We start from the raw sequence: 21274 nt of genomic DNA, 5'->3' as shown, positions 1-21274 counted from the left end.
TGGCCCACCCCACACTCATGACCTCATTTAACTTTAACTACTCTGTGAGGAGGGTTTCCCTGGTGGCTCAGACGGTAAAGAATCTGCCTGCAAAACAGGACATCTGCGTTCCATCCCTGGGTGGGGAAGATCCCCTGGAGAAGGGAATGGAAACCCACCCCAGTATTCTTGCCTGGAGAATCCCATGGACGGAGGAGCCTGGCAGGCTACTGTTCATGGGATCGCAAAGACTTGGACGCAAGTGAGCAACTAACACTTTCACTTTATCTTCCCAGGTGGAGCTAGTGCTAACGAGCCTTCCTGCCAGTGCAGGTGACACCAGAGATGTGAGTTCAATCCCTGGGTCGGGAAGATCCCCTGGAGGAGGGCATGGCAACCCGCTCTAGTATTCTTGCCTGGGAAATCCCATGGACACCTGGGGCTACTTCCTGAATGCAGAGGGGTGGGCTCTGTGCTCACCTCCTGCCTCTTCTCACCTCCACATTCACTGCACTCTCACCTGTGGCTGCGGTCGCCTGCCTGCCTGCCTCTTCTCCTCTCTGAAAGGGAGGGGACATGTGCCCACTGAGCCGTCTCCCAGAGCCCAGCAGTGAGTGGGTGGCACCTCGTTTCAAGGACCCAGCAGACTGAGAGCAGGGGCGCATGCTTCCGTTTCTCTGATGCAGGTTCCATGTCATGTCCAGGCCAGAGCACAGTGTCCCCAAGTCCCGGCCATTCAGGTGATGAGGACATTGGTCCTCCTGTGGCTTCTAGGGCAGAGGAGGGGGAGCTGGTGGCAGGTGCTGGAGAAGAGACCCTCCCACTGACACAGCACGTCCTCCTGGGGAGAGGCAGGCCCAGCCGCAGCAGGGTGGGCTGTGGAGTCCCAGTCCAAGGCCACAGACACAGAGCCCAGAACCAAGGTCACCTCTAGAACTGGCTGAGCCCCTTTGTAACTGCTGCCAAAAGCCCCCCTGATCATTACCAGCCGGTTTCCTGACCCCAAGTTAGGCAAAAATGCCCACCCTGTGCTCACCCTATAGCCCCTAACCAATCACCTAATAGCACCCTTCCAGCAGGAATTTTCTTTGTCTTGAGGCTATAAAAATTGGCTACTAACTCATAAAAGCTGTGACAAACCTAGACAGTGTATTAAAAAGCAGAGACATCACTTTGCCAACAAAGGTCCATCTAGTCAGAGCTATGGTTTTTCCAGTGGCCATGTATGGATGTTAGAGTTGGACTATAAAGAAAGTTGAGCACTGAAGAATTGATGCTTTTGAACTGTTGTGTTGGAGAAGACTCTTGAGAGTCCCTTGGATGCAAGGAGATCCAACCAGTCCATCCTAAAGGAGATCAGTCCTGAATATTCATTGGAAGGACTGATGCTGAAGCTGAAACTCCAACACTTTGGCCACCTGATGTGAGGAGCCAACTCATTGGAAAAGACCCTGATGCTGGGAAAAACTGAGGGCAGGAGGAGAAGGGGACGACAGAGAGTGAGATGGTTGGGTAGCATCACCAACTCGATGGACATGGGTTTGAGAAAACTCAGGGAGATAGTGAAGAACAGGGAAGCCTGGCGTGCTGCAGTCCATGGATCGCAAAGAGTCAGACACGACTGAGCAACTGAACAACTCACAAGTGTCGGCTCTCCCTGGAGCCGGCCCGCTCTTCAGACGGCACCCCGTCAGCTCTCCCTGATGGGTCAGGAGCTCGGCCTGCCGTGCTCCCAGTCCCCACATTGTCTCTGCTCTTTGTTCTTAATGAACTCACTCCGTTCTGCAGTGCTCTGTGTCTGGAAGTTCTTTTCCGACCTGCGCTGGGACGGCCACCACACGGACATGGTCGGGCTGCGCCGGGTCCCTCCTGTGGGGCTCTGAGGATGACACACGGCCACGCGGGCCACACGCCGGGAGGAGACTTTGCCGTCCTCATTGGTCCCTGTGGTGTGGCGGCTGCTGCAGAAACACCTCCCGCCTGCCTCTGCCTCCTGGTGGAGCCCAGCCAGGTGGGCGTTCACAGTTGGGGCTTGAGCAGCTTTAAGTAACAGCCCTCTCCCTGCCCAGACTGAGAACATTGAGGCAAAGGCAGACTCACGAGCCACTCTGGGGGTCAAAGTGTCTGCTTCGAGCTGGCCAGGGCCCTGCCTGCCTGTCTGTGGCCAAGGGCGCTCGCTAACTAGTCACCCTGATTTCGACAGACACCACCTGATCGCTGAGCCTGGGGAGGACGCGGGCCAGAGGCCACGTGTTCTGCAGGCAGTTGGCTCCAGACCTCCGAGTTCCACCGTCATGATATTCCCTCCTCTTCCCACGGGAGGGGCAAGGGGGCGGGGAGAGAGGCCGGGAGGATTAGTCCTCCCTGGTGAAGTCCCTCCCCAACCTGGGGCAGGTGGGGCTGCTCTCATCATCTCATTTCTCATCTACAGACGAGGACCTGGAGGACCAGAGAGGTAAAGGAACTTACTCTAAGTCACACAGCTTGCATGTGGCAGAGCAGGGATTTGGATCTGTGCAGCCCTGTGCTGTGGGGGCTAGAGAAGGGTCAGGGCCTCGGTCTCCCCACCTTACAGCGGAGGGGCGTGTTCACACTCCACACTCCCCTCCAGCTGCCAGGACACCGGCTCAGAAACCACGAGACCTGAGACTGAGTCAGCTCCACCGTAGGTCTGATCAGATCCAACCTCCTGGCCTGGCTTCCTGTCTGAACACATTTGAACGATCCCTTGTGGACATCAGGGTTTGTCTGCCCAGTGTTGGCAACAGCCAAGGCTTGGAAACCACCTGCGTGCTCCTTGGTGGATGAAAGGACCCAGAAGCTGTGATCATGTGCACAGTGGAAGATTATTTAGCTGTAGAAACAAGGAAATCCTACCACTTTTGACAACATGGATGGGCGTTGAGGATGCTATGCTAAGTGAAGTAAGTCAGGCAGAGGAAGAAAAAAGTCCTATGATCCCATTTAATATGTAGAACAAAAACCGAACAAAAACCACCAGTGTCATAGAAAAAGAGATCAGATTTGTGGTTACCAGAGACAGGAGGAGGGGAAGGAGCAACTGGAAGATAGTGATCAAAAGTTACAAACCTCAGCCGTAAGATAAGTAATACTAAGAATATAACTAACAATTTGATGACTAGATACTAAGCGTTCTCATTACACGGAGAAATTGTTTTCTTTTTATTGTATCTATATGAGATGATGAATGTCAGCTGAACCTATTATGATAGTCATTTCACGATACACGTACATCAGACCCACATGCTACGTGCCCTCAGAGGAGGGTTCAAGAGGGAAGGGACATGTGTATACCTGTGGCCGATTCCTGCTGATATGTGGCAGAAATCATCACAATATTGTGAAGTAATTATCCTCAAGGGCTTCCCCTTGTGACTCAGTTGGTAAAAGAATCCACCCACGATGCAGGAGACCTGGATTTGATCCCTGGGCTGGGAAGTTCCCCTGAGGAAGGGAGAGGCTACCCACTCCAGTACTCTGGCCTGGAGAATTCCGTGAACCATACAGCCCATGGGGTTGCAAAGGGTCAGACACAACTAAGTGACATTTACACACACAATTATCCTCTAGTTAAAAATGAAATTTAAAAAAGAAAAAGAAAAAAAGCTTCATGATGTACATCAATTAGTTCTCAATAAAACTGGAGGAAAAAAAGGTTTGTCTGCTGCCAAACTGTATTTTGGACACTTCCTGGCTGGACCAGAATCATCTACATCTTTGGGCTTAAAACAGGTGTTGGTCACCCAGGTGACAGTGGACAGTTGTCCACGCTCCTCCCCACCCCACACCCAGCCCTGGGCATACCTCTTCAGCAGCTGCAGTCACCCTAAGTAGATAGCGAATGTTCACAAAAGCAGCGGGAGTTCAGGCCTTCCGAGCCCGGCGGCCTTCCGCTCGGGATGGACTCCAGAGGCTGCAGCCCGTGCTCGCTCCATGCCAGCGTCCCCGAGCTGGGCGGCCGCAGCCTGTGCCCTCATGGCTCAGGTTCCGGCCCCATGTTCTGGGCTCCAGGAGCACCCCAGGGCCCGCTGATCTGAGCAGCATAGCCCGTCTCTTCCTAGCCCCTCTTTCTCACCTGTCTCTCCACATCCCCACTCCTGGTTCTGGTCTGGCCCCCCACTCCCTCGTGGCTCAGACAGAAAAGCGTCTGCTTGCAACGCGGGAGACTCAAGTTTGATCCCTGGGTTGGGCAGATCTCCTGGAGCAGGAAATGGCAACCCACTCCAGTACTCTTCCCTGGAGAGTCCCATCGACAGAGGAGCCTGGTGGGCTACATACAGTCCACAGGGTCGCAAAGAGTCAGACATGACTGAGCGACTTTCACCTTTTTTTCTTTCCCTCCATCCTTCTTTATCCATCTTTGCTGTTCCTTCCAGCTTTCCCTCTCTCACAGCCAAGCACAGCCAGAACGGTGCTCTTAGACAACTTGAAAAGTATTATTGTTTCTTTTCTATTCCCCTACAAAGCTCTGTTTCTTTTCTCGTACATCCTTTTTTTCTTTTTTTTAAAACACAACCTTCCAGATTCAGCCAACCACAGTCAGGCATGAGGGGGCAGGGGGTGGGGCTTGGACCAGCCTGAGTGGGCTCCCCGGCCCCGAAGGGTTCAGTTTGGAGCCCAAGGCAAACCCGCCGCCGGCCCCTCCGGCCTCTGGAAGCACAGCTGGCATCTGCAGCTCTCGCCCCCAGGAAGGCGTCTTGTTCTCAAATACTTCAGAACAACACAAAAACGGCCTCAGAGTTGTGCTGCCAGGAAAAGAAAAAAAAAGTCTGAAATAAAAAAAATGATGGCTCCCTTAAGAGCACACCACTGTGAACACCAGAATTAACAACGACATTAAATCAAATCTCATGCATTATGCAGAAAGGTTTACAGTGCAGAGCGCATTTGTGAAATATATGTTTCAAATTTTCTGACTCCGAGAGGTGGCCCCGAGACGCTCTCCCGTGGCTGCTTTGATAGCAGCCTCCCTTTCACAAGCGATAATTGCGGAATCCCAGCGCCAGCGCCGCGTGGTCCTGTCACCCTTCCCTTGTATCAAAGCACCATTTCCACGGCAAGAGAAAACAATTATGGTGATAATGTGTTGGAGACCCACGCGACACGTATCAGCCTGAAACAATGAGACGTGATGCCTGAACGAGGGCCCCAGAGTGTCTCTATTGACAAGGACGTGTGAGATAAATTGCCCAGACATTCACTTTTGCAAAAATGACAGAGATTTTAAGTGACTCCAGAGATCAGGCAGGCTGCCCAGGACTTGTAGCTGACATCTACCAGGAATTAATGAATCCTGCCCAGAGTAGAAGCATCTGTAGGCAGAGCAAGTGGCTGGTCCATTCCAAACAGCCCAGCAATGGGGGGCTGCCATCAGCCCAGACTGCCATCACAGGGGGAGCAGGCACTGGGTTCCCCGATTCTGGTACAGCTCAGACTCACAGACCTGTGACCCTAGGTGAGTCATGTTGCCCAGCAAGGGGAGTCCAAAATGAGGAGGCTCAACTTGGGTTTCTGTCCTCAACGTAGGAGTGTGGCTGGGGTAAGTTCTTGGAGCTGTTTCTTGGTTGCATAATGGGAAGAACAGTCTCCACTCTGCGGGTCTCTGTGTGCTTTGCAGCATCTGTTTTGTGCCAGGAGTAACAGTCTCACAATTATAGAGGTTGGTGGTAGGGCGGTGGTGGTACACTTCCTGCCTTCATGGGGCTTGTAGAAGAGCTGGGGAGAAAAGCAAATAAAAACACAAAATATGCTTTTTTATTTTTTAAATTATTTTTCATTTATATTTTTTCTTCCAATACCTTAAAACACTTATTTACTTATTTTTATTTTTCCATTTTTGTTTATTTGGCTGTGCTGGGTCTTAGTTGTAGCAAGTGGGAGCTTTAGTTGTAGCTTGGAAACTCGTAGTTATGGCTTGTGGGATCTAATTCCCTGACCAGGGATTGAACTGGGACCCCTGGGGTTGGGAGCTCAAGGTATTAGCCACTGGACCGCCAGGGAAGTTCCCAGATATGTCTTTTTAGAGCTACCACAGTATGAACAGGACTCAGGCAGGTGCAGGAGAGAGGTGGGAGACGGGACGGTCCTGGCAGGTCCCAGGCTTGAGTGATTGGGGCCCCAAAGTGGGGTCCTCCCCAGATATAGATGGGGTGGAAGAGGCAGGGCAAGCCCTGCTATTGGTTTGATAACAAAAAGCTTTCCTGTTTTGTTATCAGAAAAATAATTGCTCAGGGGGAAAAAAATTCACTGACAGAAAGTGCAAACAAAGGCAGTGAGCATCATTTAAAATTTTACCACCCAGGGAGAAGCATTGTTAATATTTTGAGGAATTGGCACTTTCCTACGCTGCTGGTAGAGATGTAAATTGGTACAATCACAATTTAGCAAGCTGGTGAAGTTAAAGCTGATCCAGCAATTGTGAATCGAGAGAAATAAACCAAAGAGGGAGGTACGGAGCATTACTTCAGGGTTGTCGCCAGAGCAGACAATCAGAGGCGACCTGAGTGTGTCCATCAATAGAAGAAAAGGCAGATGAAGGGAAGTTACTTTCATGAGAGTGAACAGTGTCCTGCAGGTAAAATGAGTAAGTTGGATCTGTATGTTTCCATGTGACTGAATCTCTGAGTATTATGCGGAGAGGAGAAGTTGCAGGATGATAAATACAGGGTGCTATCACTTGTGTAAAGCTTTAAAACGCCCCAATCCTATATAGTTTATGAGTTGAAACTATTACACGTCTGAAACAATATACAGAAGGCATTTTCAAATTTTATTTATGCAATTTTTGACTGCACTGGGTCTCCGTTGCTGGGCTCAGGCTCTCTCTAGTCGCGGCAAGTGGGGGCTGCTAGTCTCCGGTTGAGGGGCACAGGCGTCTCACTGTGGCGGCTTCTCTTGTTTTCGAGCACAGGCTCTAAGGCATGTGAGGTTCTATAGCTGCAGCACATGTGGGATCTTCCCAGAGCAGGGATCGAACCGGTGTGCCCCACATTGGCAGGCGGATTCTTAACCACCGGACCACCAGAGAAGTCCCAAAGGAATTTTTTAAAATTGAGTAGGAAGGTGGTCTTTAACTTTTACTTCGGTCTAAGTTTTTCTAAGGGGCTTCCCAGATGGCTCAGCGGTAAAGAATCCACCTGCCGAAGCAGGAGACACAAGAGACGAGGGTTCGATCCTTGGGTCAGGCAGATCCCCAGGAAGAGGACATGGGGACCCACTCCAGCATCCTTGCCTGGAAAATCTCCATGGACAGAGGAACCTGGCAGGCCACAGTCCAGGCAGCCACAGAGGGCTGGACACGACTGAGCCACCGGGCACACATACATACAAGCTTTTCTAAGGACTCTTAGTATAAACAAGTGCTCTGCTTCCAGTATGGCTGAATAACCTCTTGGGACTTGACTTTTCCACAACAACGTCTGTAAACTCTAGACAAAATACAAAAGGACACGGGTAAGCAGAGAGAAGATCGACAATGTGCAGGCCCTGGAGAACGAGTGAGGATGGGCTGGAGGGAGGGACACGCTTGGAGAGGGACGGCCCGGGACAAGCGTCCTTTACGTGGCGTTTAATCTGATCTGGGCCAAAGTCAGGAATTCCTTAGAATGGCTACATCGACAATAGGAAACAGCAGTCTGTTTGGCTCAAAGAGCAGAGGTTAGAGTTTGGGACAGTCACTAGAAGGTGGGTAAGGAATTCTGGACAGGAGAGAGCCAGACAGGGAGAGTCTGTATTTTGACCATTTAAACTCTGTTTAAAGTTCTACCTGATCGCTGAGTCACAAATGTAGGATAGACACCAGCTAATGATAAAAGAACTGAACTAGGGTTTGAGCGACCAACTGAGTTTGCAGTTAGGGCCCAGTTCAATGCCTGCTAAAGCAAGCAAAAACCAGCACTCTTCAAAGGACTATAACAGAACCCAGGGTCTCTACAACATAATATCCACAACATCCAAGATGTAATTAAAAATTATTCATCATACAATGAAACAGAAAATGCAATCTAGTCTAAAATAAACAATGATATGTGCACGGTAAGTCACTTCAGTCGTGTCTGACTCTTTGTGACCCCATGGACTGTAGCCTGCCAGTCTCCTCTGTCCATGGGATTCTCCAGGCAAGAATATCTGAGTGGGTTGCCATGCCCTCTTCCAGGGGATCTTCCCGACCCAGGGATCAAACCCACGTCTCTTATGCCTCCTGCATTGGCAGGCGGGTTCTTTACCCCTAGTGCCACCTCGAAAAACAGTCAATGGAGACCAACCTTAAAATAATGCAGGTGTTGAAAATAGCAGTCAAGGATGTTAAAGCAGCTTTTATACACACCCTCAAGTTCATAAAGGAAAATATGCTTAAAGTAAATGAAAAGAGAGGAAATCACACTGAAAAACAAAAATAAAAATCTTTAAAAACAGGGACATTCCAAGAGTGAAATACAGTATTTAAAACTATTTTTTACAAACAGAAAAGAAAAAGAAGCCCATTGGTGATGTTTAACAGGAGAATGGAGGTGATAATACAGGAACTTTTATTATTTTTTTATTTGAGGAACTTCCCTGGCGGTCCAGTGGTTAGAACTCTGTGCTTCCTCTGCAGAAGGTTCAAGTTCTATCCCTGGTTGGGGAACCAGGATCCTGCGTGCCACATAGCGAGGTCAGGAAATAAACGTGAACTCAGTGACCGTGGGTTTGGAAGTGATGCACACAGTGATTCTCCGGGGCTGATGTGAGCCTCCTCTGACATCAGTGCCATGCTTCCAGACGTGGCCCACCCCAGGCTGCCCCTGCCCCCCCACTTTCTGGGCAATGCCTCCACCTCGAGGAGCCCCCACAGTGGAGGTGGCGGGGACCCCTCCTCCTTCTGACTTAACCCCGTGGGGTGGGGGAAGCTGGGGGTGGAAGTACCTTTACACACACCCTCCTGGGGCCAGCCTTCCCCCGCCTGGCTGCCCAATCCCGCAGGGACATGCCCAGTGCTACTGGAACCAGTGGGTCTCTGCCACCCGACGACAACAAGGACCCGATCAGAGCTGCCTGCGGGTAGGTGGGAGTCCTTCCATTCTGTCTGGAAACCAGGGATTCTTGGAGTGGGTGCTGGGGCCTCGCCAAGCAAGAGGTAGCCAGTGAGGGTAGCAAAAGCCACCTCCTGGCCAGCACCTAGCTCTCTCTATGGCCTGGTGTGGGGTCCTCCTGGGGGGACCAGAGGCAGGGGGTAGGGGTAGGGTGAGCAGCAGCCGCCCGAAGCAGGACAGGCTGAGGCTGGGGTGGCCCGGCAGGGTGGTCTCACAGTCTTAGATTGCAGCCACCTCTTGGTCAGACTTCTCCCTGGGGTGTACCTGGGGAGCCCCCCAGCCACACCCTGAGCTGCTGCACAGGGGATGGCAGGACATCAAGGTGGGGACCAGGAACTCCCGAGCAACCTCACCAGACCCTGCAGGGGCTGTTCTCAGGGAGCCCCGGGGGATCTGGGAGATGGGTGGGGGCACAGCAGAGTCTAGTTTAAGGAGCGCTGCCCACCACCATGGGACCCGCAGTCTGGGCTGAAAGTGCGGGGAGGGGCAGCGTGTGGTCAGAAGCACTTGGCCAGCCTGTGCCCCATCATCTGTCCCCTCACGCTCCGTGAAGTCACCCGGGGGCCAGGTCGCCATCTGCAGCCCCCGACTGGCCAGCTAGCCAGGTCTGGAGTGCACGTGCCTGCGACTAGGTTGGGGCAACTTCCAGCCATCCACATGGGCCCCATGTGACCAGTGTCCAGCGTCCAGAGAGGCAGAGTGTCCGGGAACCACGGACCGGGATAAAGCCACCTGCTGGCCGCAAGACCTGGGTGTGTCCCCCTTTAGGTCCTGGCACTTCAAGTCCCCTGGGAGGGGCTGACGTGTCAGAGGAGGTCCCAGGAAGGAGCCAGGTGGAGCAGGCACACAGTCGGCAGTCAGGGAACGGAGTCTTGGGCAGGACGCCACTACGTGGGCTGTGCGGGGGTAGACGAGGCCAGGGGGCAGCCCTGGCTGGTCCTGCGGGGAGAAACCTCCGAGAAGCAGATCTCAGAGGACCCGTGGAAGGTGTCTGTTATGGGTTGTGTCCCCCACAAAAGATGCTGAAGTCCCTAGCCCCCCAGCATCTGTGAACGTGACCTGATTCAGAAGTAGGATGACACAGTTTATGTGTGGTCATTGGGGTGGAGCCTCACCCTGTACAACTTGTCCTGATGAAAAAGGAAGATGTGGACACAGACACCCACAGGGAGAAGTGTCAGGCGGAGCAGGGGACGGGTGACGAGTCTACGGCGGCCAGAAGCAGAGTCTGTCCCGCACCTCAGGAGGAACCAGCCCGGCCGCTGACACCTTCATCTCGGACATCGAGCCTCCAAGCTCCCTGCCTCCATGAAGCGGACAAAACCACACGAAGGTGACTCACGGCAGGTCAGGAATGTCCCAGGAGTCAGACCCAGGAAGGGGAGGAAACGCTGGGTCCTTGTTCAGGGAACCTGGGGATGGCTGTCCTGAGAGGGGACTGTGGTCAAGTCCCCAGGTCGGGGAGATACTCAGGGAGACGGCAGGGGGAAGGGGCACGCGGGTGAGCACACCGCATGTGCAAAGGCCCTGAGGCAGGAGCAGGCCCCGTGGGTTCCAGGCAGTGTACAGAGGCCATGTGGTCAGAACAGAGCAGTGGAAGTGGAGCGGAGTGGGAGGGGACGCCGAAGGGGCTGGAGGAGGCGGGACCTGCGGCCTTGAGGACTTGAGCTTTTGCTGAGCGAGGAGGGAAAGCCGGGGTCTAACGGAGGCGCTGTCGCGCGGGCCACGCGGGACCGAGGAGGTGACTGCGGAGGCGGTGCTGGCGGTGGTCCAGGCTGCGGACATGAGACCGAGGCGGCGACGTGGGGGGCGAGGTGTTAATCAGCACATCCTGCTGCAATTCGGGAAGCGCAGCTGACAGGTGGCCACTGACCGTGGTGGAGGGCCAGCCCTGTTACCAGGAGGCTGAGCTGCCCGGGATGGAGGGGCTGGCCTCTGAGACGCCAGCTGTCCTGGCAGACGGCCTGGACAGCGGAGACCGGGCTGTCCGAGAGGCCCGCTGGGGCTGGCTGTGGGCAGCGGGAGTCCACGGCAGAGGTCTGGGCTGGAGATGAAGGCTGGGAGATACCAGTACAGACACACGGAAAGCCAGGAGGTGGGGCGAGGCTCGTGAGAACACAGGAGGAGTGGGGGCCACACACAGGGACCCACCCGCAGTGTTCAGAGATTGCCCAAAAGCAGAGCCAAAGCGGTCTGACCGGTTTGGGCCCGGGCAGGGGAGCGGGTGGGAGTGGGGAGCAGAAGCCTCTGGCTGCAGCAGACCCCGCTGGCGACTCCATTCTCTGGCCAAAGCTGACTGTCCGTCGATGGGCTCCTCACCCAGCTGGACCAACCAGAGGCCTCTACATCACATCTGGAGCAAGGAGGCAGGCGGTCTGGCTTCCCAGTGTGACTAAGGCCCAGGGCAGTTGTGGGACCCTGGGGCCATGCTGCCCAGGAGGCAGAGACAGCAGTCCTGGGGATCATGAGGGGGGGAGGAGGGGGGGAACAGTGTGCACGTGGCCCCTGGCTCTGCACGGAGCCTGCTCTGGGCTTCTGTTACTTTTGATTGTCAATCCTGGCCCTAAAAGGGGTGCCTGCACCCCCCAGGGTTGGGGGATCTGTGTGTGGTAGCCCTGTCCAGGGTTCTCTCCTCCCTCCTTCCCTTGAGGTGGGCTAAGGGCAGGACCCTGACCTTTACCCCCTCCAATCCCCACCTTCCTGCCCCCCAACCCCATGCTCCCCAAGGCCTCTCTGTTGAAGGCAAGGAAACAAACCACAGGGCTCTGAAACCATCCATCGAGTTTAATGCATCGTACAGAAGGAAACTACATCGGCATATTCAAGACAAACACGGTTTCTCTATCTTCACTAGCCATCGGACGGTCCTCCCTGGTCCAAAGAAAACTAAGTCTCAAGACACATCGGCAGCTACCCCTCCCGGGTCCAACCTTTCACATCCTCCCATTAACAATTTTTTCAAAAACATAATTCAATCCATCCGAGAAGAAAAACCAACCAACTGAAAAAAAAAAAAAGGAACCTGAAGACATTTACATCTCAAGCCACATGGTAATGCATAATTGGCATCTAGAGTAACCAATATATAAGACGTGTGTCTCACAGTTCACTTTGTTCATCAATAAAAGAATATAAAAATCTTGTTCAACCCAGTGTTAAGTGTATTAAAATAGATCTGTATCGTACAGCACAGTTTCTCCCGGAGTCGTGGGAATGACAGGAGGGGCCGTGAGCGGGCCGTGTGGGGCGCCGGCCAGCCCCCTTGCTGTGCAGCTGGCATCGTGCGTGCGTGTGTGTGTGTCTGGGGCCACGTGTGCACACGCACACGTGTGCACTGCGATCGGCACCATGTGATATGCTGGGGGTGGGAGCCCCGTGGCTCCCAGATGCTCATCCTGTTGTGCTAAGTTCTAAGTCCCTCGGGGACTGGAGAAGCCGCAAGACTTGACAAGCCTGCACAGCCCACCCCAGACGCAGGAGCCCTTTGACGGTGGCGGGCGCCCTCCCTCCACTTTTGGGGAGACTGCAAGAAGAGGGACCCTCCAGTCTCCCGAGGCCACTGGTCTCCCCCTCCCCCCCCCCTTCTTAAAAGCCGCTCTGGGTCCCTCCAGTTTGGCAGCCTCCCCCTCCTCCCGAGGGGGCGCCTGTTCATCCCTGGCAGCAGAGACCCCGGTGAGCGGGAAGCAAAGTCACCAAGTCCCCTTCACATTAAATCATCTCACAATAAAAACGCCATACAAAAATGTAAAGTTATTTTTTTGGCATAGTGTCTGTACTGGCAAGAAAAGAGGAATGGAATACCTTATCGGCTCTTCGAAAGGAGAAAAGAAAAGGCTTCGGTCGTTAGGTTGAACGATTCAACCCCAGATGGAAAACCTGCCAAAAGCCTCCCCAGCATGGCTGCAGCTCCACCTCGCCCAGAAACTCCGTGAGAAAAAGACACCGAGGGCAAGAGGAATCCAAAAAGTCAGCAGAGGCGGGGAGGAGGCGCGTGGCGAGGGTACCCCCCGAAATCAGGGGCCAGACAGAGGCCCAGCCGATAGCAGCGTCTGACCCCTCGGGGGCGTCCTTCAAGTTAAACAGCTGCGATTCTGAACGCTAGGAACACTGATGTGGGCGCGGGCGTCTGGAAGGCTTGGCGCGCGCCAGGTGGCCCCGTGAGGGCGCACAGGCGGCGGAGTCTACCTAGAGTCTACCACCTCTCGCTCCAACTAGCTCTACTACTCAGCTATGTCGTGTCCCCGGCGCCCCTCCCGCAGGCACGTGGGGCGCCTCGGCCCTTCTGTCGGGCACGGGGCCGAGGAGACAACTGTGCCCAGAAACCCAAGGCCTGGACAAGCCCCCCAGCAGCAGGGAGCTGACTGTGTGCCCCCGGCTGGATTCCGGGCGTCCTGTCTGACCGGAAGCGGGCAGGACTCCATCCCCAGAGTCCTGGCTCCGGGACTCTCATTCAGCTCCTCCTCCCTTCTTTCCTGTCTCTGTCTGGTTTGTCTGAAATTCATAGTGTGTATGAATTAAGGCTGACAGAACCCGCAGGTCTTGCGAGCAGGGTCGCAGTGACTTTCCATGGGTGTGAAGACCAGTCCCTTGGGGGTCAGTTGTGCCCCTGGGGGTGCTGGAGGGCAGAGTGCATGGCTGCTGTTGAGGGCTTGGTCCAGGGCCCTGCCAGCAGTGGGGCGGGGCTGGTGGTCGTCATGGTGACCTGGAGCATCTGATCACCCTGTATCAGTCTAAGGAGGGCCCGCAGGCGGTCCAAGGACGACTGGGTGCCCCTCTGCTGGGCCAGCAGGCTCGTCTTGAGCTCCAAGCATTTCTGTTCGGGGAAGGTGTCAGAGAGAAAGGTCTCAGCATTTATCAATGCATGCCACCCAGGGCAGCCCCTTCTCCTAAAGTCCCTCCCTTCCCTCGCAGAGGCTGAAAGAAACCAGGAAGAGGGCCTCACACACCAGCCAGAAGCAAAAAACGGAATACAATGGCAGTCAGATCCACAGGAGAAGTTGGTTTAAGATTCAGGGCTGGAACTGGTGTGTGTGCAGCGATGTGGGAGTGAGTGTGCTCCTTGTGGTTGGGGGCTCCCAGCTGACCACACCGTTCCCTCCTCCTGCTGGAGGAAGCTCGGAGCCTGCTCTGGCTCAACTGCAGCCCCTCGGAAAGACCTTGAGCTTCTCTTGCCTGCTGTCTTCATGGTTTTTCTAGCCTTTTAGGTTTCATGGCAGCACAGTAAAGTGGTTAAGGACTGATGCCTCAAGTTAGGATTTGAGTCAGTTGCTGCTTGGGCAAATAACTTCAACTTCCTGAGACTATGTCCAAAACTCCAAGATAGGAATAATCACAGGGCCTCTTCATAGAGTTATTGAGAGGATTAAATGAAATACGACATTTAAGAAGTTTTTACCAGCTCCTGACACTGCTGTCACCACCATCACCACCACCATCATCACCATCACCATCATCACCACCAGCATCACAACCATCATCACCACCAACATCACCACAAGGATCACCATCACCATCACTACCATCACCAGCATCACCACCAGCATCAGCACCAGCATCACCATCACCACCATCATCACCACCACCATTTACCACCACTCTACAAAGAAGAAACCATCATGTTCCCTTTATACAAGAAGAAACTGAGGTTCAGAGATAGGGCCTTGCTGAGGTCACAGAGCTGAGAAGGAGCAGAGCCAGATGTCCAACGGCATGATAACTATGTGTCTACTTAGTCACAGAGCTGCCCTCTCCATCTGCTGACTCCCTGAATGACGCTGGTGAGTCCGTCCTCTTCTGGGGTGTCAGTAACCAGACAGTAACACTTTGATCCGCAACATCCCGTGGTCCCCCGGGCAGACCCCGCCCGCCCCGCACACCTTCACTGCCGAGGCCAGGCGCCGGTCTCGCTCCTCCAGTTGCTGGTGCTCGCTCTGCAGCTCACTGCCCCGCTGCAGCAGCTTCTGCTTCTCCTCTTCTTTGACTAGGAAAGAGGAAGGACTAGGAAAGGGCCTGGGTCCCAGGCCCCACCAGGAATGGCAGGTAAGCTGGAGCTGGGCCGTGGCTGAGCAGGAGAGGCAAGAAGAATCCTAGGTCCATCCCTAGGGGTCACTCTGGCCACATCCTCCTGCAGGAGCCAGAGGCTCTTGCCAGATGCTCAGAGGCTGAAATTCCACCTCCGCAGTAACTGCCCTGCACTCAGGATTAGTCCCAGGCTTCCTCTTTTCAGAGCTTTGGATCAGAGCAGCCTCTGCTGGGCCCAAAGTGAGTCCAGCAGTCCGAGGGCGGGGTTGAACAGAAGGGTGTCACTGCCCCTTCCCAGTTGCCCCGATGCCTCACCTGTCTTGTGGGTGACGTAGGAGTGCACGATGGCCAGCATCCCGGTCCAGGGCACACCTCCGTCTTTCTTTAAGGCCTGGAGGGCAGATGGGGGACTGAGCCAGCGGGCAGCCCAGGGCCTGCCATGCTCCGGCTGAGGAACCTGGGGCGGGGGGACACGGAGACAGGGGCACGGGCACGAGCTCTCTGGGCTGCCACACCCCCTCTCCTCAGGTCCCCACAAAACCCGGTATGATGGGAACGCAATGTTTTCTAAAATAAAGAGGATTCCCCACGGCAATAAAGAGTCTTCCTCATTGAAATAAAGAGGATTCCTCAATGATTTTACAAGTAACACATTCTATAGAATAGCATCGAAACGTCCCACCACCCAGCCACACACAGTATTAACACTTGCAAGTATTTTCACCCAGGTTTTCTATTCTGCACCCTGTTTTTCTCAGTCAGATGGCTGATGGTCAAACTAAACAGCAGCTACAAAACCTGTTTTCTTTTTTTAATTTTTATTTTTTAAAAACATAATCCCACATAGTGAACAAGTCCCAAAGAATTCCAAATTCCTTTTTTAAAAAAATCATTTTCAGTGACCCCATAATCTCTCACTGAGTAAAGTGCCAGAATCTATTTCACCAACTCTTTGTGGGGAAGCCAGGGTGTTCCTATTTTCTTTCCTTTTATAAAGAAAAGCTGAGGGACTTCCTTCTGCCCAGAACTTTACCTGTATTGGACAATTCCGTAGGCTCTACTCCTCAAAGCAAGACACCGGGTTTAAAAGGTGTACGCATTTTTAAGGTAACGTCTAAGAGTGCTCATTTCACCACATCATTGCCAGAAGGGAATGTTATCATTTTTGCTAATTTGATGGTTTTTCATCTGCATGTTGCTATCAGTGAGAACTGGGTTTCCCTCGTGGCTCAGCTGGTGAAGAATCCGCCTGCGATGTGGGAGACCTGTGTTTGATCCCTGGGTTGGGAAGATCCCCTGGAGAAGGCAAAAGCTACCCACTCCAGTATCCTGACTTGGAGAATTCCACAGACTAGTCTAGTCCATGGGGTTGCAAAGAGTCGGACACGAATGAGCGACTTTCTAACGTGTTAACTGGTGCTATTTTTTGTGGTTTGTGTTATTAGTACACTAAGTTGGAATCGCTAAATCAGCTGCAGAGGGACACCTCTGCTCACTCTACACCCATGGTCCTCAACCGGCAATGTCTGACATGGCCATGATGGGGGCTGTGGCTGGCATCTACTGGGTGGAGGCCAGGGACACCACTGAACATCCTACAGGGCACAGGACAGCACCCCCCAACAGATTATCCCAAAGGTCAGTTGTGCTGAGGTTGCAAAGCCTAGTTCTCTACCCAGCCCCTCTTTTCGCCTCTCTGCCTCTCACCCCGCCCCAGCCTAGTCCTCCCCATCTCTGCTCACAGTGGGGATGACCCAGGAAGCAGGGACGGTTTGAGCAGCCTCAGATGTTGTGCCCCGTGAGTGAGGGCCCTGCAGTTCAGGGAGATGGTGAAGGTGAGGGCTGGGTCGCCCACACACAGACACAGCCTCCCATACCTTCTGCTGGCATTTGGGGCACACCCACATGCCCTTGGGTGCTGTTTTGAGGGGCGGGTCCAGGCAGCTGAGGTGGTAGGCCCCTGGGCACGTGCCGCACGGCTGCAGGTTGGCCCCTCGCTTGCAGGCAGCACAGAGCTCATCATGGGTGATCTCATTCTGGAAGAGACAGGACAGTGGGAGGCAGGTCAGGGGGCTGGGAGCAGGGGCGGGGGGCAGGCACCTGCCACCTCAACCTGCCTGGGACCCAGCTCTTCCGCCAAGTTTTTCAGCAGCTCTGGGAGACAGGACTAAGCCCCGAGGACGGGGGATGATGAAGTGAGCGTGGGCTTGCAAACCAGGAAGAGGAGCATCCCAGTCTCCTGCCTCAAAGCCAAGGCCCCCCCAGGCCTGTGGGCTCCACGCAGCAGGACTCAGGCTCAAGGCACCTCCTGTCCCCATGCCCCAGCTGGCCAGGCACAGGATGGCTGTGGACAAACGCTACCCCTGCCAGCATGGACTTGGGACACCGCACGGTTAGGGCTGCAAACAACACGGTCTAATAGAAATGTCATTACATGTTGCTTTTTAGTGGCTTGACTGTGGCATGAAGGGACTGGAAACTTAGAATTAGGTCTGAAACTGAGTAAAAAAAAACATTGAATAAACCCTGAAGACATGCCCACAAGTAAGGCTGTGACCAGCAAGCATCCTGGGAAGCAGCGACATAGTGTTTGCATGCTGGGTGGGGTTTCACGAGGTCATGGAAATGTAGGTGTGTGGGGTGGGACCCTGAGACCCGAGTCCAGTCCCTAACGAGGTGGGGAATGAGGCCCAGAGAGTGCCAACTCTGCCCAAGGTCACACTGTGAGGCCAGACAACCCCCTGGTACTCAGCATCAGCTGCTTCTACGTGGGCTGTCACGGCTTCAGGGGTCCCTGTGTCCGGAGGGCTCCTGCTTGAACTGTGGGCTGAGCCCTGTGGTTTTGTCCGACTCTGTGGGGCAGGCTGGAAAGTGGACTGGTGCTGTACAAAGCCCTCAGCACCAAGCGTGGAGCCCAAGGCCCTCTGCTCCATCTCACAGCAGCAGGACAAGGGGCCCCGGCCCCTTGCCAGGAGTGACCCTACCTGGACTCTGTGGAAAGCATGTCCCACCCACCCAGGTGTGAAGACCAAGGGACACATACCTTCCAGCAGGGGTCCTCATTGGCTAGCACAGGGAAGAAGGGCGGAGAACATGTTAGTGGCCAAGGGGAGCACCGATCAGGACTAGAGTCCACAAGGCCCAGGGTGGAAGGGAGTGTCTCAGGTCCCAGTGACTCCTGGGTCCTCACCCGGGGCATGCTGGGAGTATCTCAGGCCCCAGTGACTCCTGGGTGCTCAGGGCATGCTGGGAGTATCTCAGGCCCCAGTGACTCCTGGGTCCTCAGGGCATTCTGGGAGTATCACAGGCCCTAGTGACTCCTGGATCCTCACCAGGGGCATGCTGGTAGTATCTCAGGCCCCACTAACTCCTGGGTCTTCACCCAGGGTATCATGGAACTAAACATCTCTGCCCTGGTCATGGCCAGAACCCATCAAAAAAGAGGCTCATCGTGGCCCCTAAGCTCCCTGAGGAACATGGCAGCAGCAAGCTATCCAATGGAGAAAACATTGTTCCAGGGATCCTTCAAAGTGGCTCACTGTCAACTCATTTTCAACCATAACCCACTTCCATTCCAGTGAGGGATGGCCAAACCACATAATTTAATGATCACAAAAATAGTTTTCCTTCTAATTTCTGGAAATGATATAGTCTAGTGGGAAGAACAGCTCGTGTGTGTGCACCACACTCGACAGTTACACAGCGCTGGCACGTTCACCCTGGTGTCCCCGGCTCAGCTCTGAGAGGCCGGCACTGTCACGGGCCGGTTTTATACAGACCAGCAAACCGAGGCTCAGGGAGGTCATGTGACAGGTGAGGGTGAGGGCAGCGGAGCGCAGAGGGCCCAGGGAGCCGTGACACGCTGCCCATGAGAGCAGCTGTCCGGCCGTGGCTGCGGACGGGGCAGGCTGGGTAGCCGGGCAGCAGCCAGCGGAGCGAGGTGTGGCCAAGCCCAGCCCCACAGCAGCCCTGCAGGAGAAGCACTTACCTCTTGCTGTGAGGAACAGGGGGGTGTTGAGATAGTTGGATGCCAGTCGCTTCCTCTGCAGAGACAGAAAACCAAACCGAATCACAGGGGGCCCTCCTCAGTTGACACAGACCTAGCCCAGGACTCACCCGGGAGGGGTCCCCACCTTGGGCTCTGGACTCCAGTTGGACACCCGAGACCAGGGGCAGAAATGGGGACAGATGTGGGCATGGGGGAGGGGAGAGGCAGGTCAGCCAGGGCAAAAGCCAGCAAAGGCTCTGCCCGACAGCTGCGATGGCTCAGCCCCATCACGGCTCCTGTGGGCACGCCTGCCTCTTTCAGGAATGACGGCTAGAGGTGTCCAGGTGGGGCAAATCAGTAACAAAGCAGGCATCTGGCCGTCCACCTGTCTGCCTCCTGAGTCTTCTTTCTCAGCAGCTTCTGGGCTCAGGTGGGAAACGAGGCGTATTAGGGACTGACTCCCCAAACCCCACTTCTTAGCATGAGGTCCAGGAACCTGACAACAAAGAGTGACCCTTGGCTCATCACGTGTAAATGAAGAAGTTTCCAGTACATTCCAGAAGGTGACTTTAGTCCTGGGCTTTAGCAACTACAGGCCACATGGGTTCAGACCATGGTGGTCCAAGGTGGCTTTGGCTGTGGCAAGACAACGGCTATAGACTTGAATGACGGGTTGTAAACCCGTCTCCCTCAACGTGTTTGGGCCATGTTCAGGGTCGAGAAAGATCCACGGAACTACTTGTTGTCAGGGCTCAAGGTCACAGGGCTTTGCATCAGCTCCTGATTCGCTAATCAGGTCATTTCTGGTCAAGGCCACAGACAACGGAGACGAGGGTGTGGCCTGGCCTCCAGAGCAGGGGGCACATCCATCGCGAGCACAACCAAGGGAACAGTACCCGTCCTGTACAGAGGACATGTCGTTTCCGTGGCTGGAGCTGGAGCAACAGCTCAGCCCCTCTCACAAACGGGGCCCAGTGCTCAGAAAGTCAGGGAGGAAGTGAGCGGGTGTGAACACGCGTGTGCTCTGAGCAGGAGTCAGGAGGGTACCAGTGAGGGCAGGCAGGTGGGCTGGGGAGCACGCGACAGGGACACAGGGCGCTCTCCCCACAGGGCACCCACGGGCGCCCCCTCCCGGTGAGGTCCAGCTGGTGAGCCGCAGATGTGGGACAACTGGCCCCGACTCAAGAATTCCCCGGGGGGGAGCAAGCGCAGCATCTTCCTGTCCTCCTCTGGGCCCCGCAGGGCCTCGCTGGCCTCCATGACGTGCCAGGGCCTGGGGCTGTGCAGACTTGGCTCCACTTCAGGAGGGCCACCCGACTCCAGGGCCCTCATGAAACGGCTTCCCTTTCAGCGCAGGATTCCAGGGTGTTTTTCACAGGAAAGCCCAGAGCATCTGCAGCCCTGGCAGAGCTGACTTCTGGGAGATGACATCTGGGTTCTAGCCGAGAATTCTGGATTCTGATGTGCACGGGCAAGGCGATCCCATTCTGGATTCAGTTCCTCCCTGGGAACGTGATGCTGGGAGGGGCTGGTGCTCCCTGGGCTGCATCCTTAAAGAGCATCACTGACTGGCCTTTGGTGACTCTCATCACCTCCTAGGGGGCTGCAGCCGACCTCGGGGCGGGGGGTAGGGGGATGGTGTGTGTGTTGCATGGGATTTGGATGAAGGGGACATACTCTCCTTTGGAGTTAACTGTCACACCCTATTTGACCAGTTTCGGCTATCTGAGGGGAGTGCATGCTGCCCATCATAAGAAGCAGTCTTAGAGCTGGGGTGCCACTACATGAAGGAACTGGGGCTCAGGGGGTTAGGGGGAGGGGAAGGTGGGCATCCAAGGCCGGGTCTCTCCTTGTTGGCCTCATGTCTCCACCCAGAGGGAACTTAGTAAAGTCACAGTCTCTCCCTCTTGTCCTCCAGCCAACCCTCTCCCCAGCCTCGCTTGGCCCAGCCCCTCCCAGGCTCTCCTCTCTGTGGCCTCTCTTGAGTCAGGAGCTAGGGCTGAGCCCACCAGGCTCCGGTTGGGCCTGAGGGGTCCCAGGAGGACCAGAGCCCAGCACTGCCTGCGACCAGACCTCATGCCGGATCACCGGGACGAAGAATCAGGGAGCTGGCTGCGACCTGCATCCAGCCCCAGCCCCAGGGCAGCCCACCTGAGAACCCTCTGACACGGTGGTCCTTTGCCTCTCACCAGAT

At 54.8% G+C, this 21274-nt stretch overlaps 1 protein-coding gene across 2 annotated transcripts in view; it reads right to left on the bottom strand.

Annotated features, from left to right (window-relative positions):
- Positions 1 to 11835: 11835 nt before the first annotated feature.
- PHF21B (PHD finger protein 21B) overlaps positions 11836 to 21274 on the bottom strand; it is an 83567-nt gene continuing 74128 nt past the window's right edge. For both annotated transcript variants that reach the window (XM_040234561.1, XM_040234562.1), the window contains exons 8-13: positions 19081 to 19135; positions 18136 to 18158; positions 16970 to 17128; positions 15408 to 15483; positions 14948 to 15051; positions 11836 to 13884 (exon numbers count right to left, since the gene is read on the bottom strand). In XM_040234561.1, the coding sequence (XP_040090495.1) occupies positions 13666 to 13884; positions 14948 to 15051; positions 15408 to 15483; positions 16970 to 17128; positions 18136 to 18158; positions 19081 to 19135 (636 nt within the window). In that variant the 3' untranslated portion in view covers positions 11836 to 13665. The remainder of the gene's footprint in view (positions 13885 to 14947; positions 15052 to 15407; positions 15484 to 16969; positions 17129 to 18135; positions 18159 to 19080; positions 19136 to 21274) is intronic.

The sequence above is a fragment of the Oryx dammah genome, unplaced genomic scaffold (genome assembly GCF_014754425.2).
Source record: "Oryx dammah isolate SB20612 unplaced genomic scaffold, SCBI_Odam_1.1 HiC_scaffold_29, whole genome shotgun sequence".
Taxonomy (NCBI): Eukaryota; Metazoa; Chordata; class Mammalia; order Artiodactyla; family Bovidae; genus Oryx; species Oryx dammah.
The sequence above is the reverse complement of the archived record's forward strand: the minus strand, read 5'-3'. Positions and strand labels throughout refer to the sequence as shown.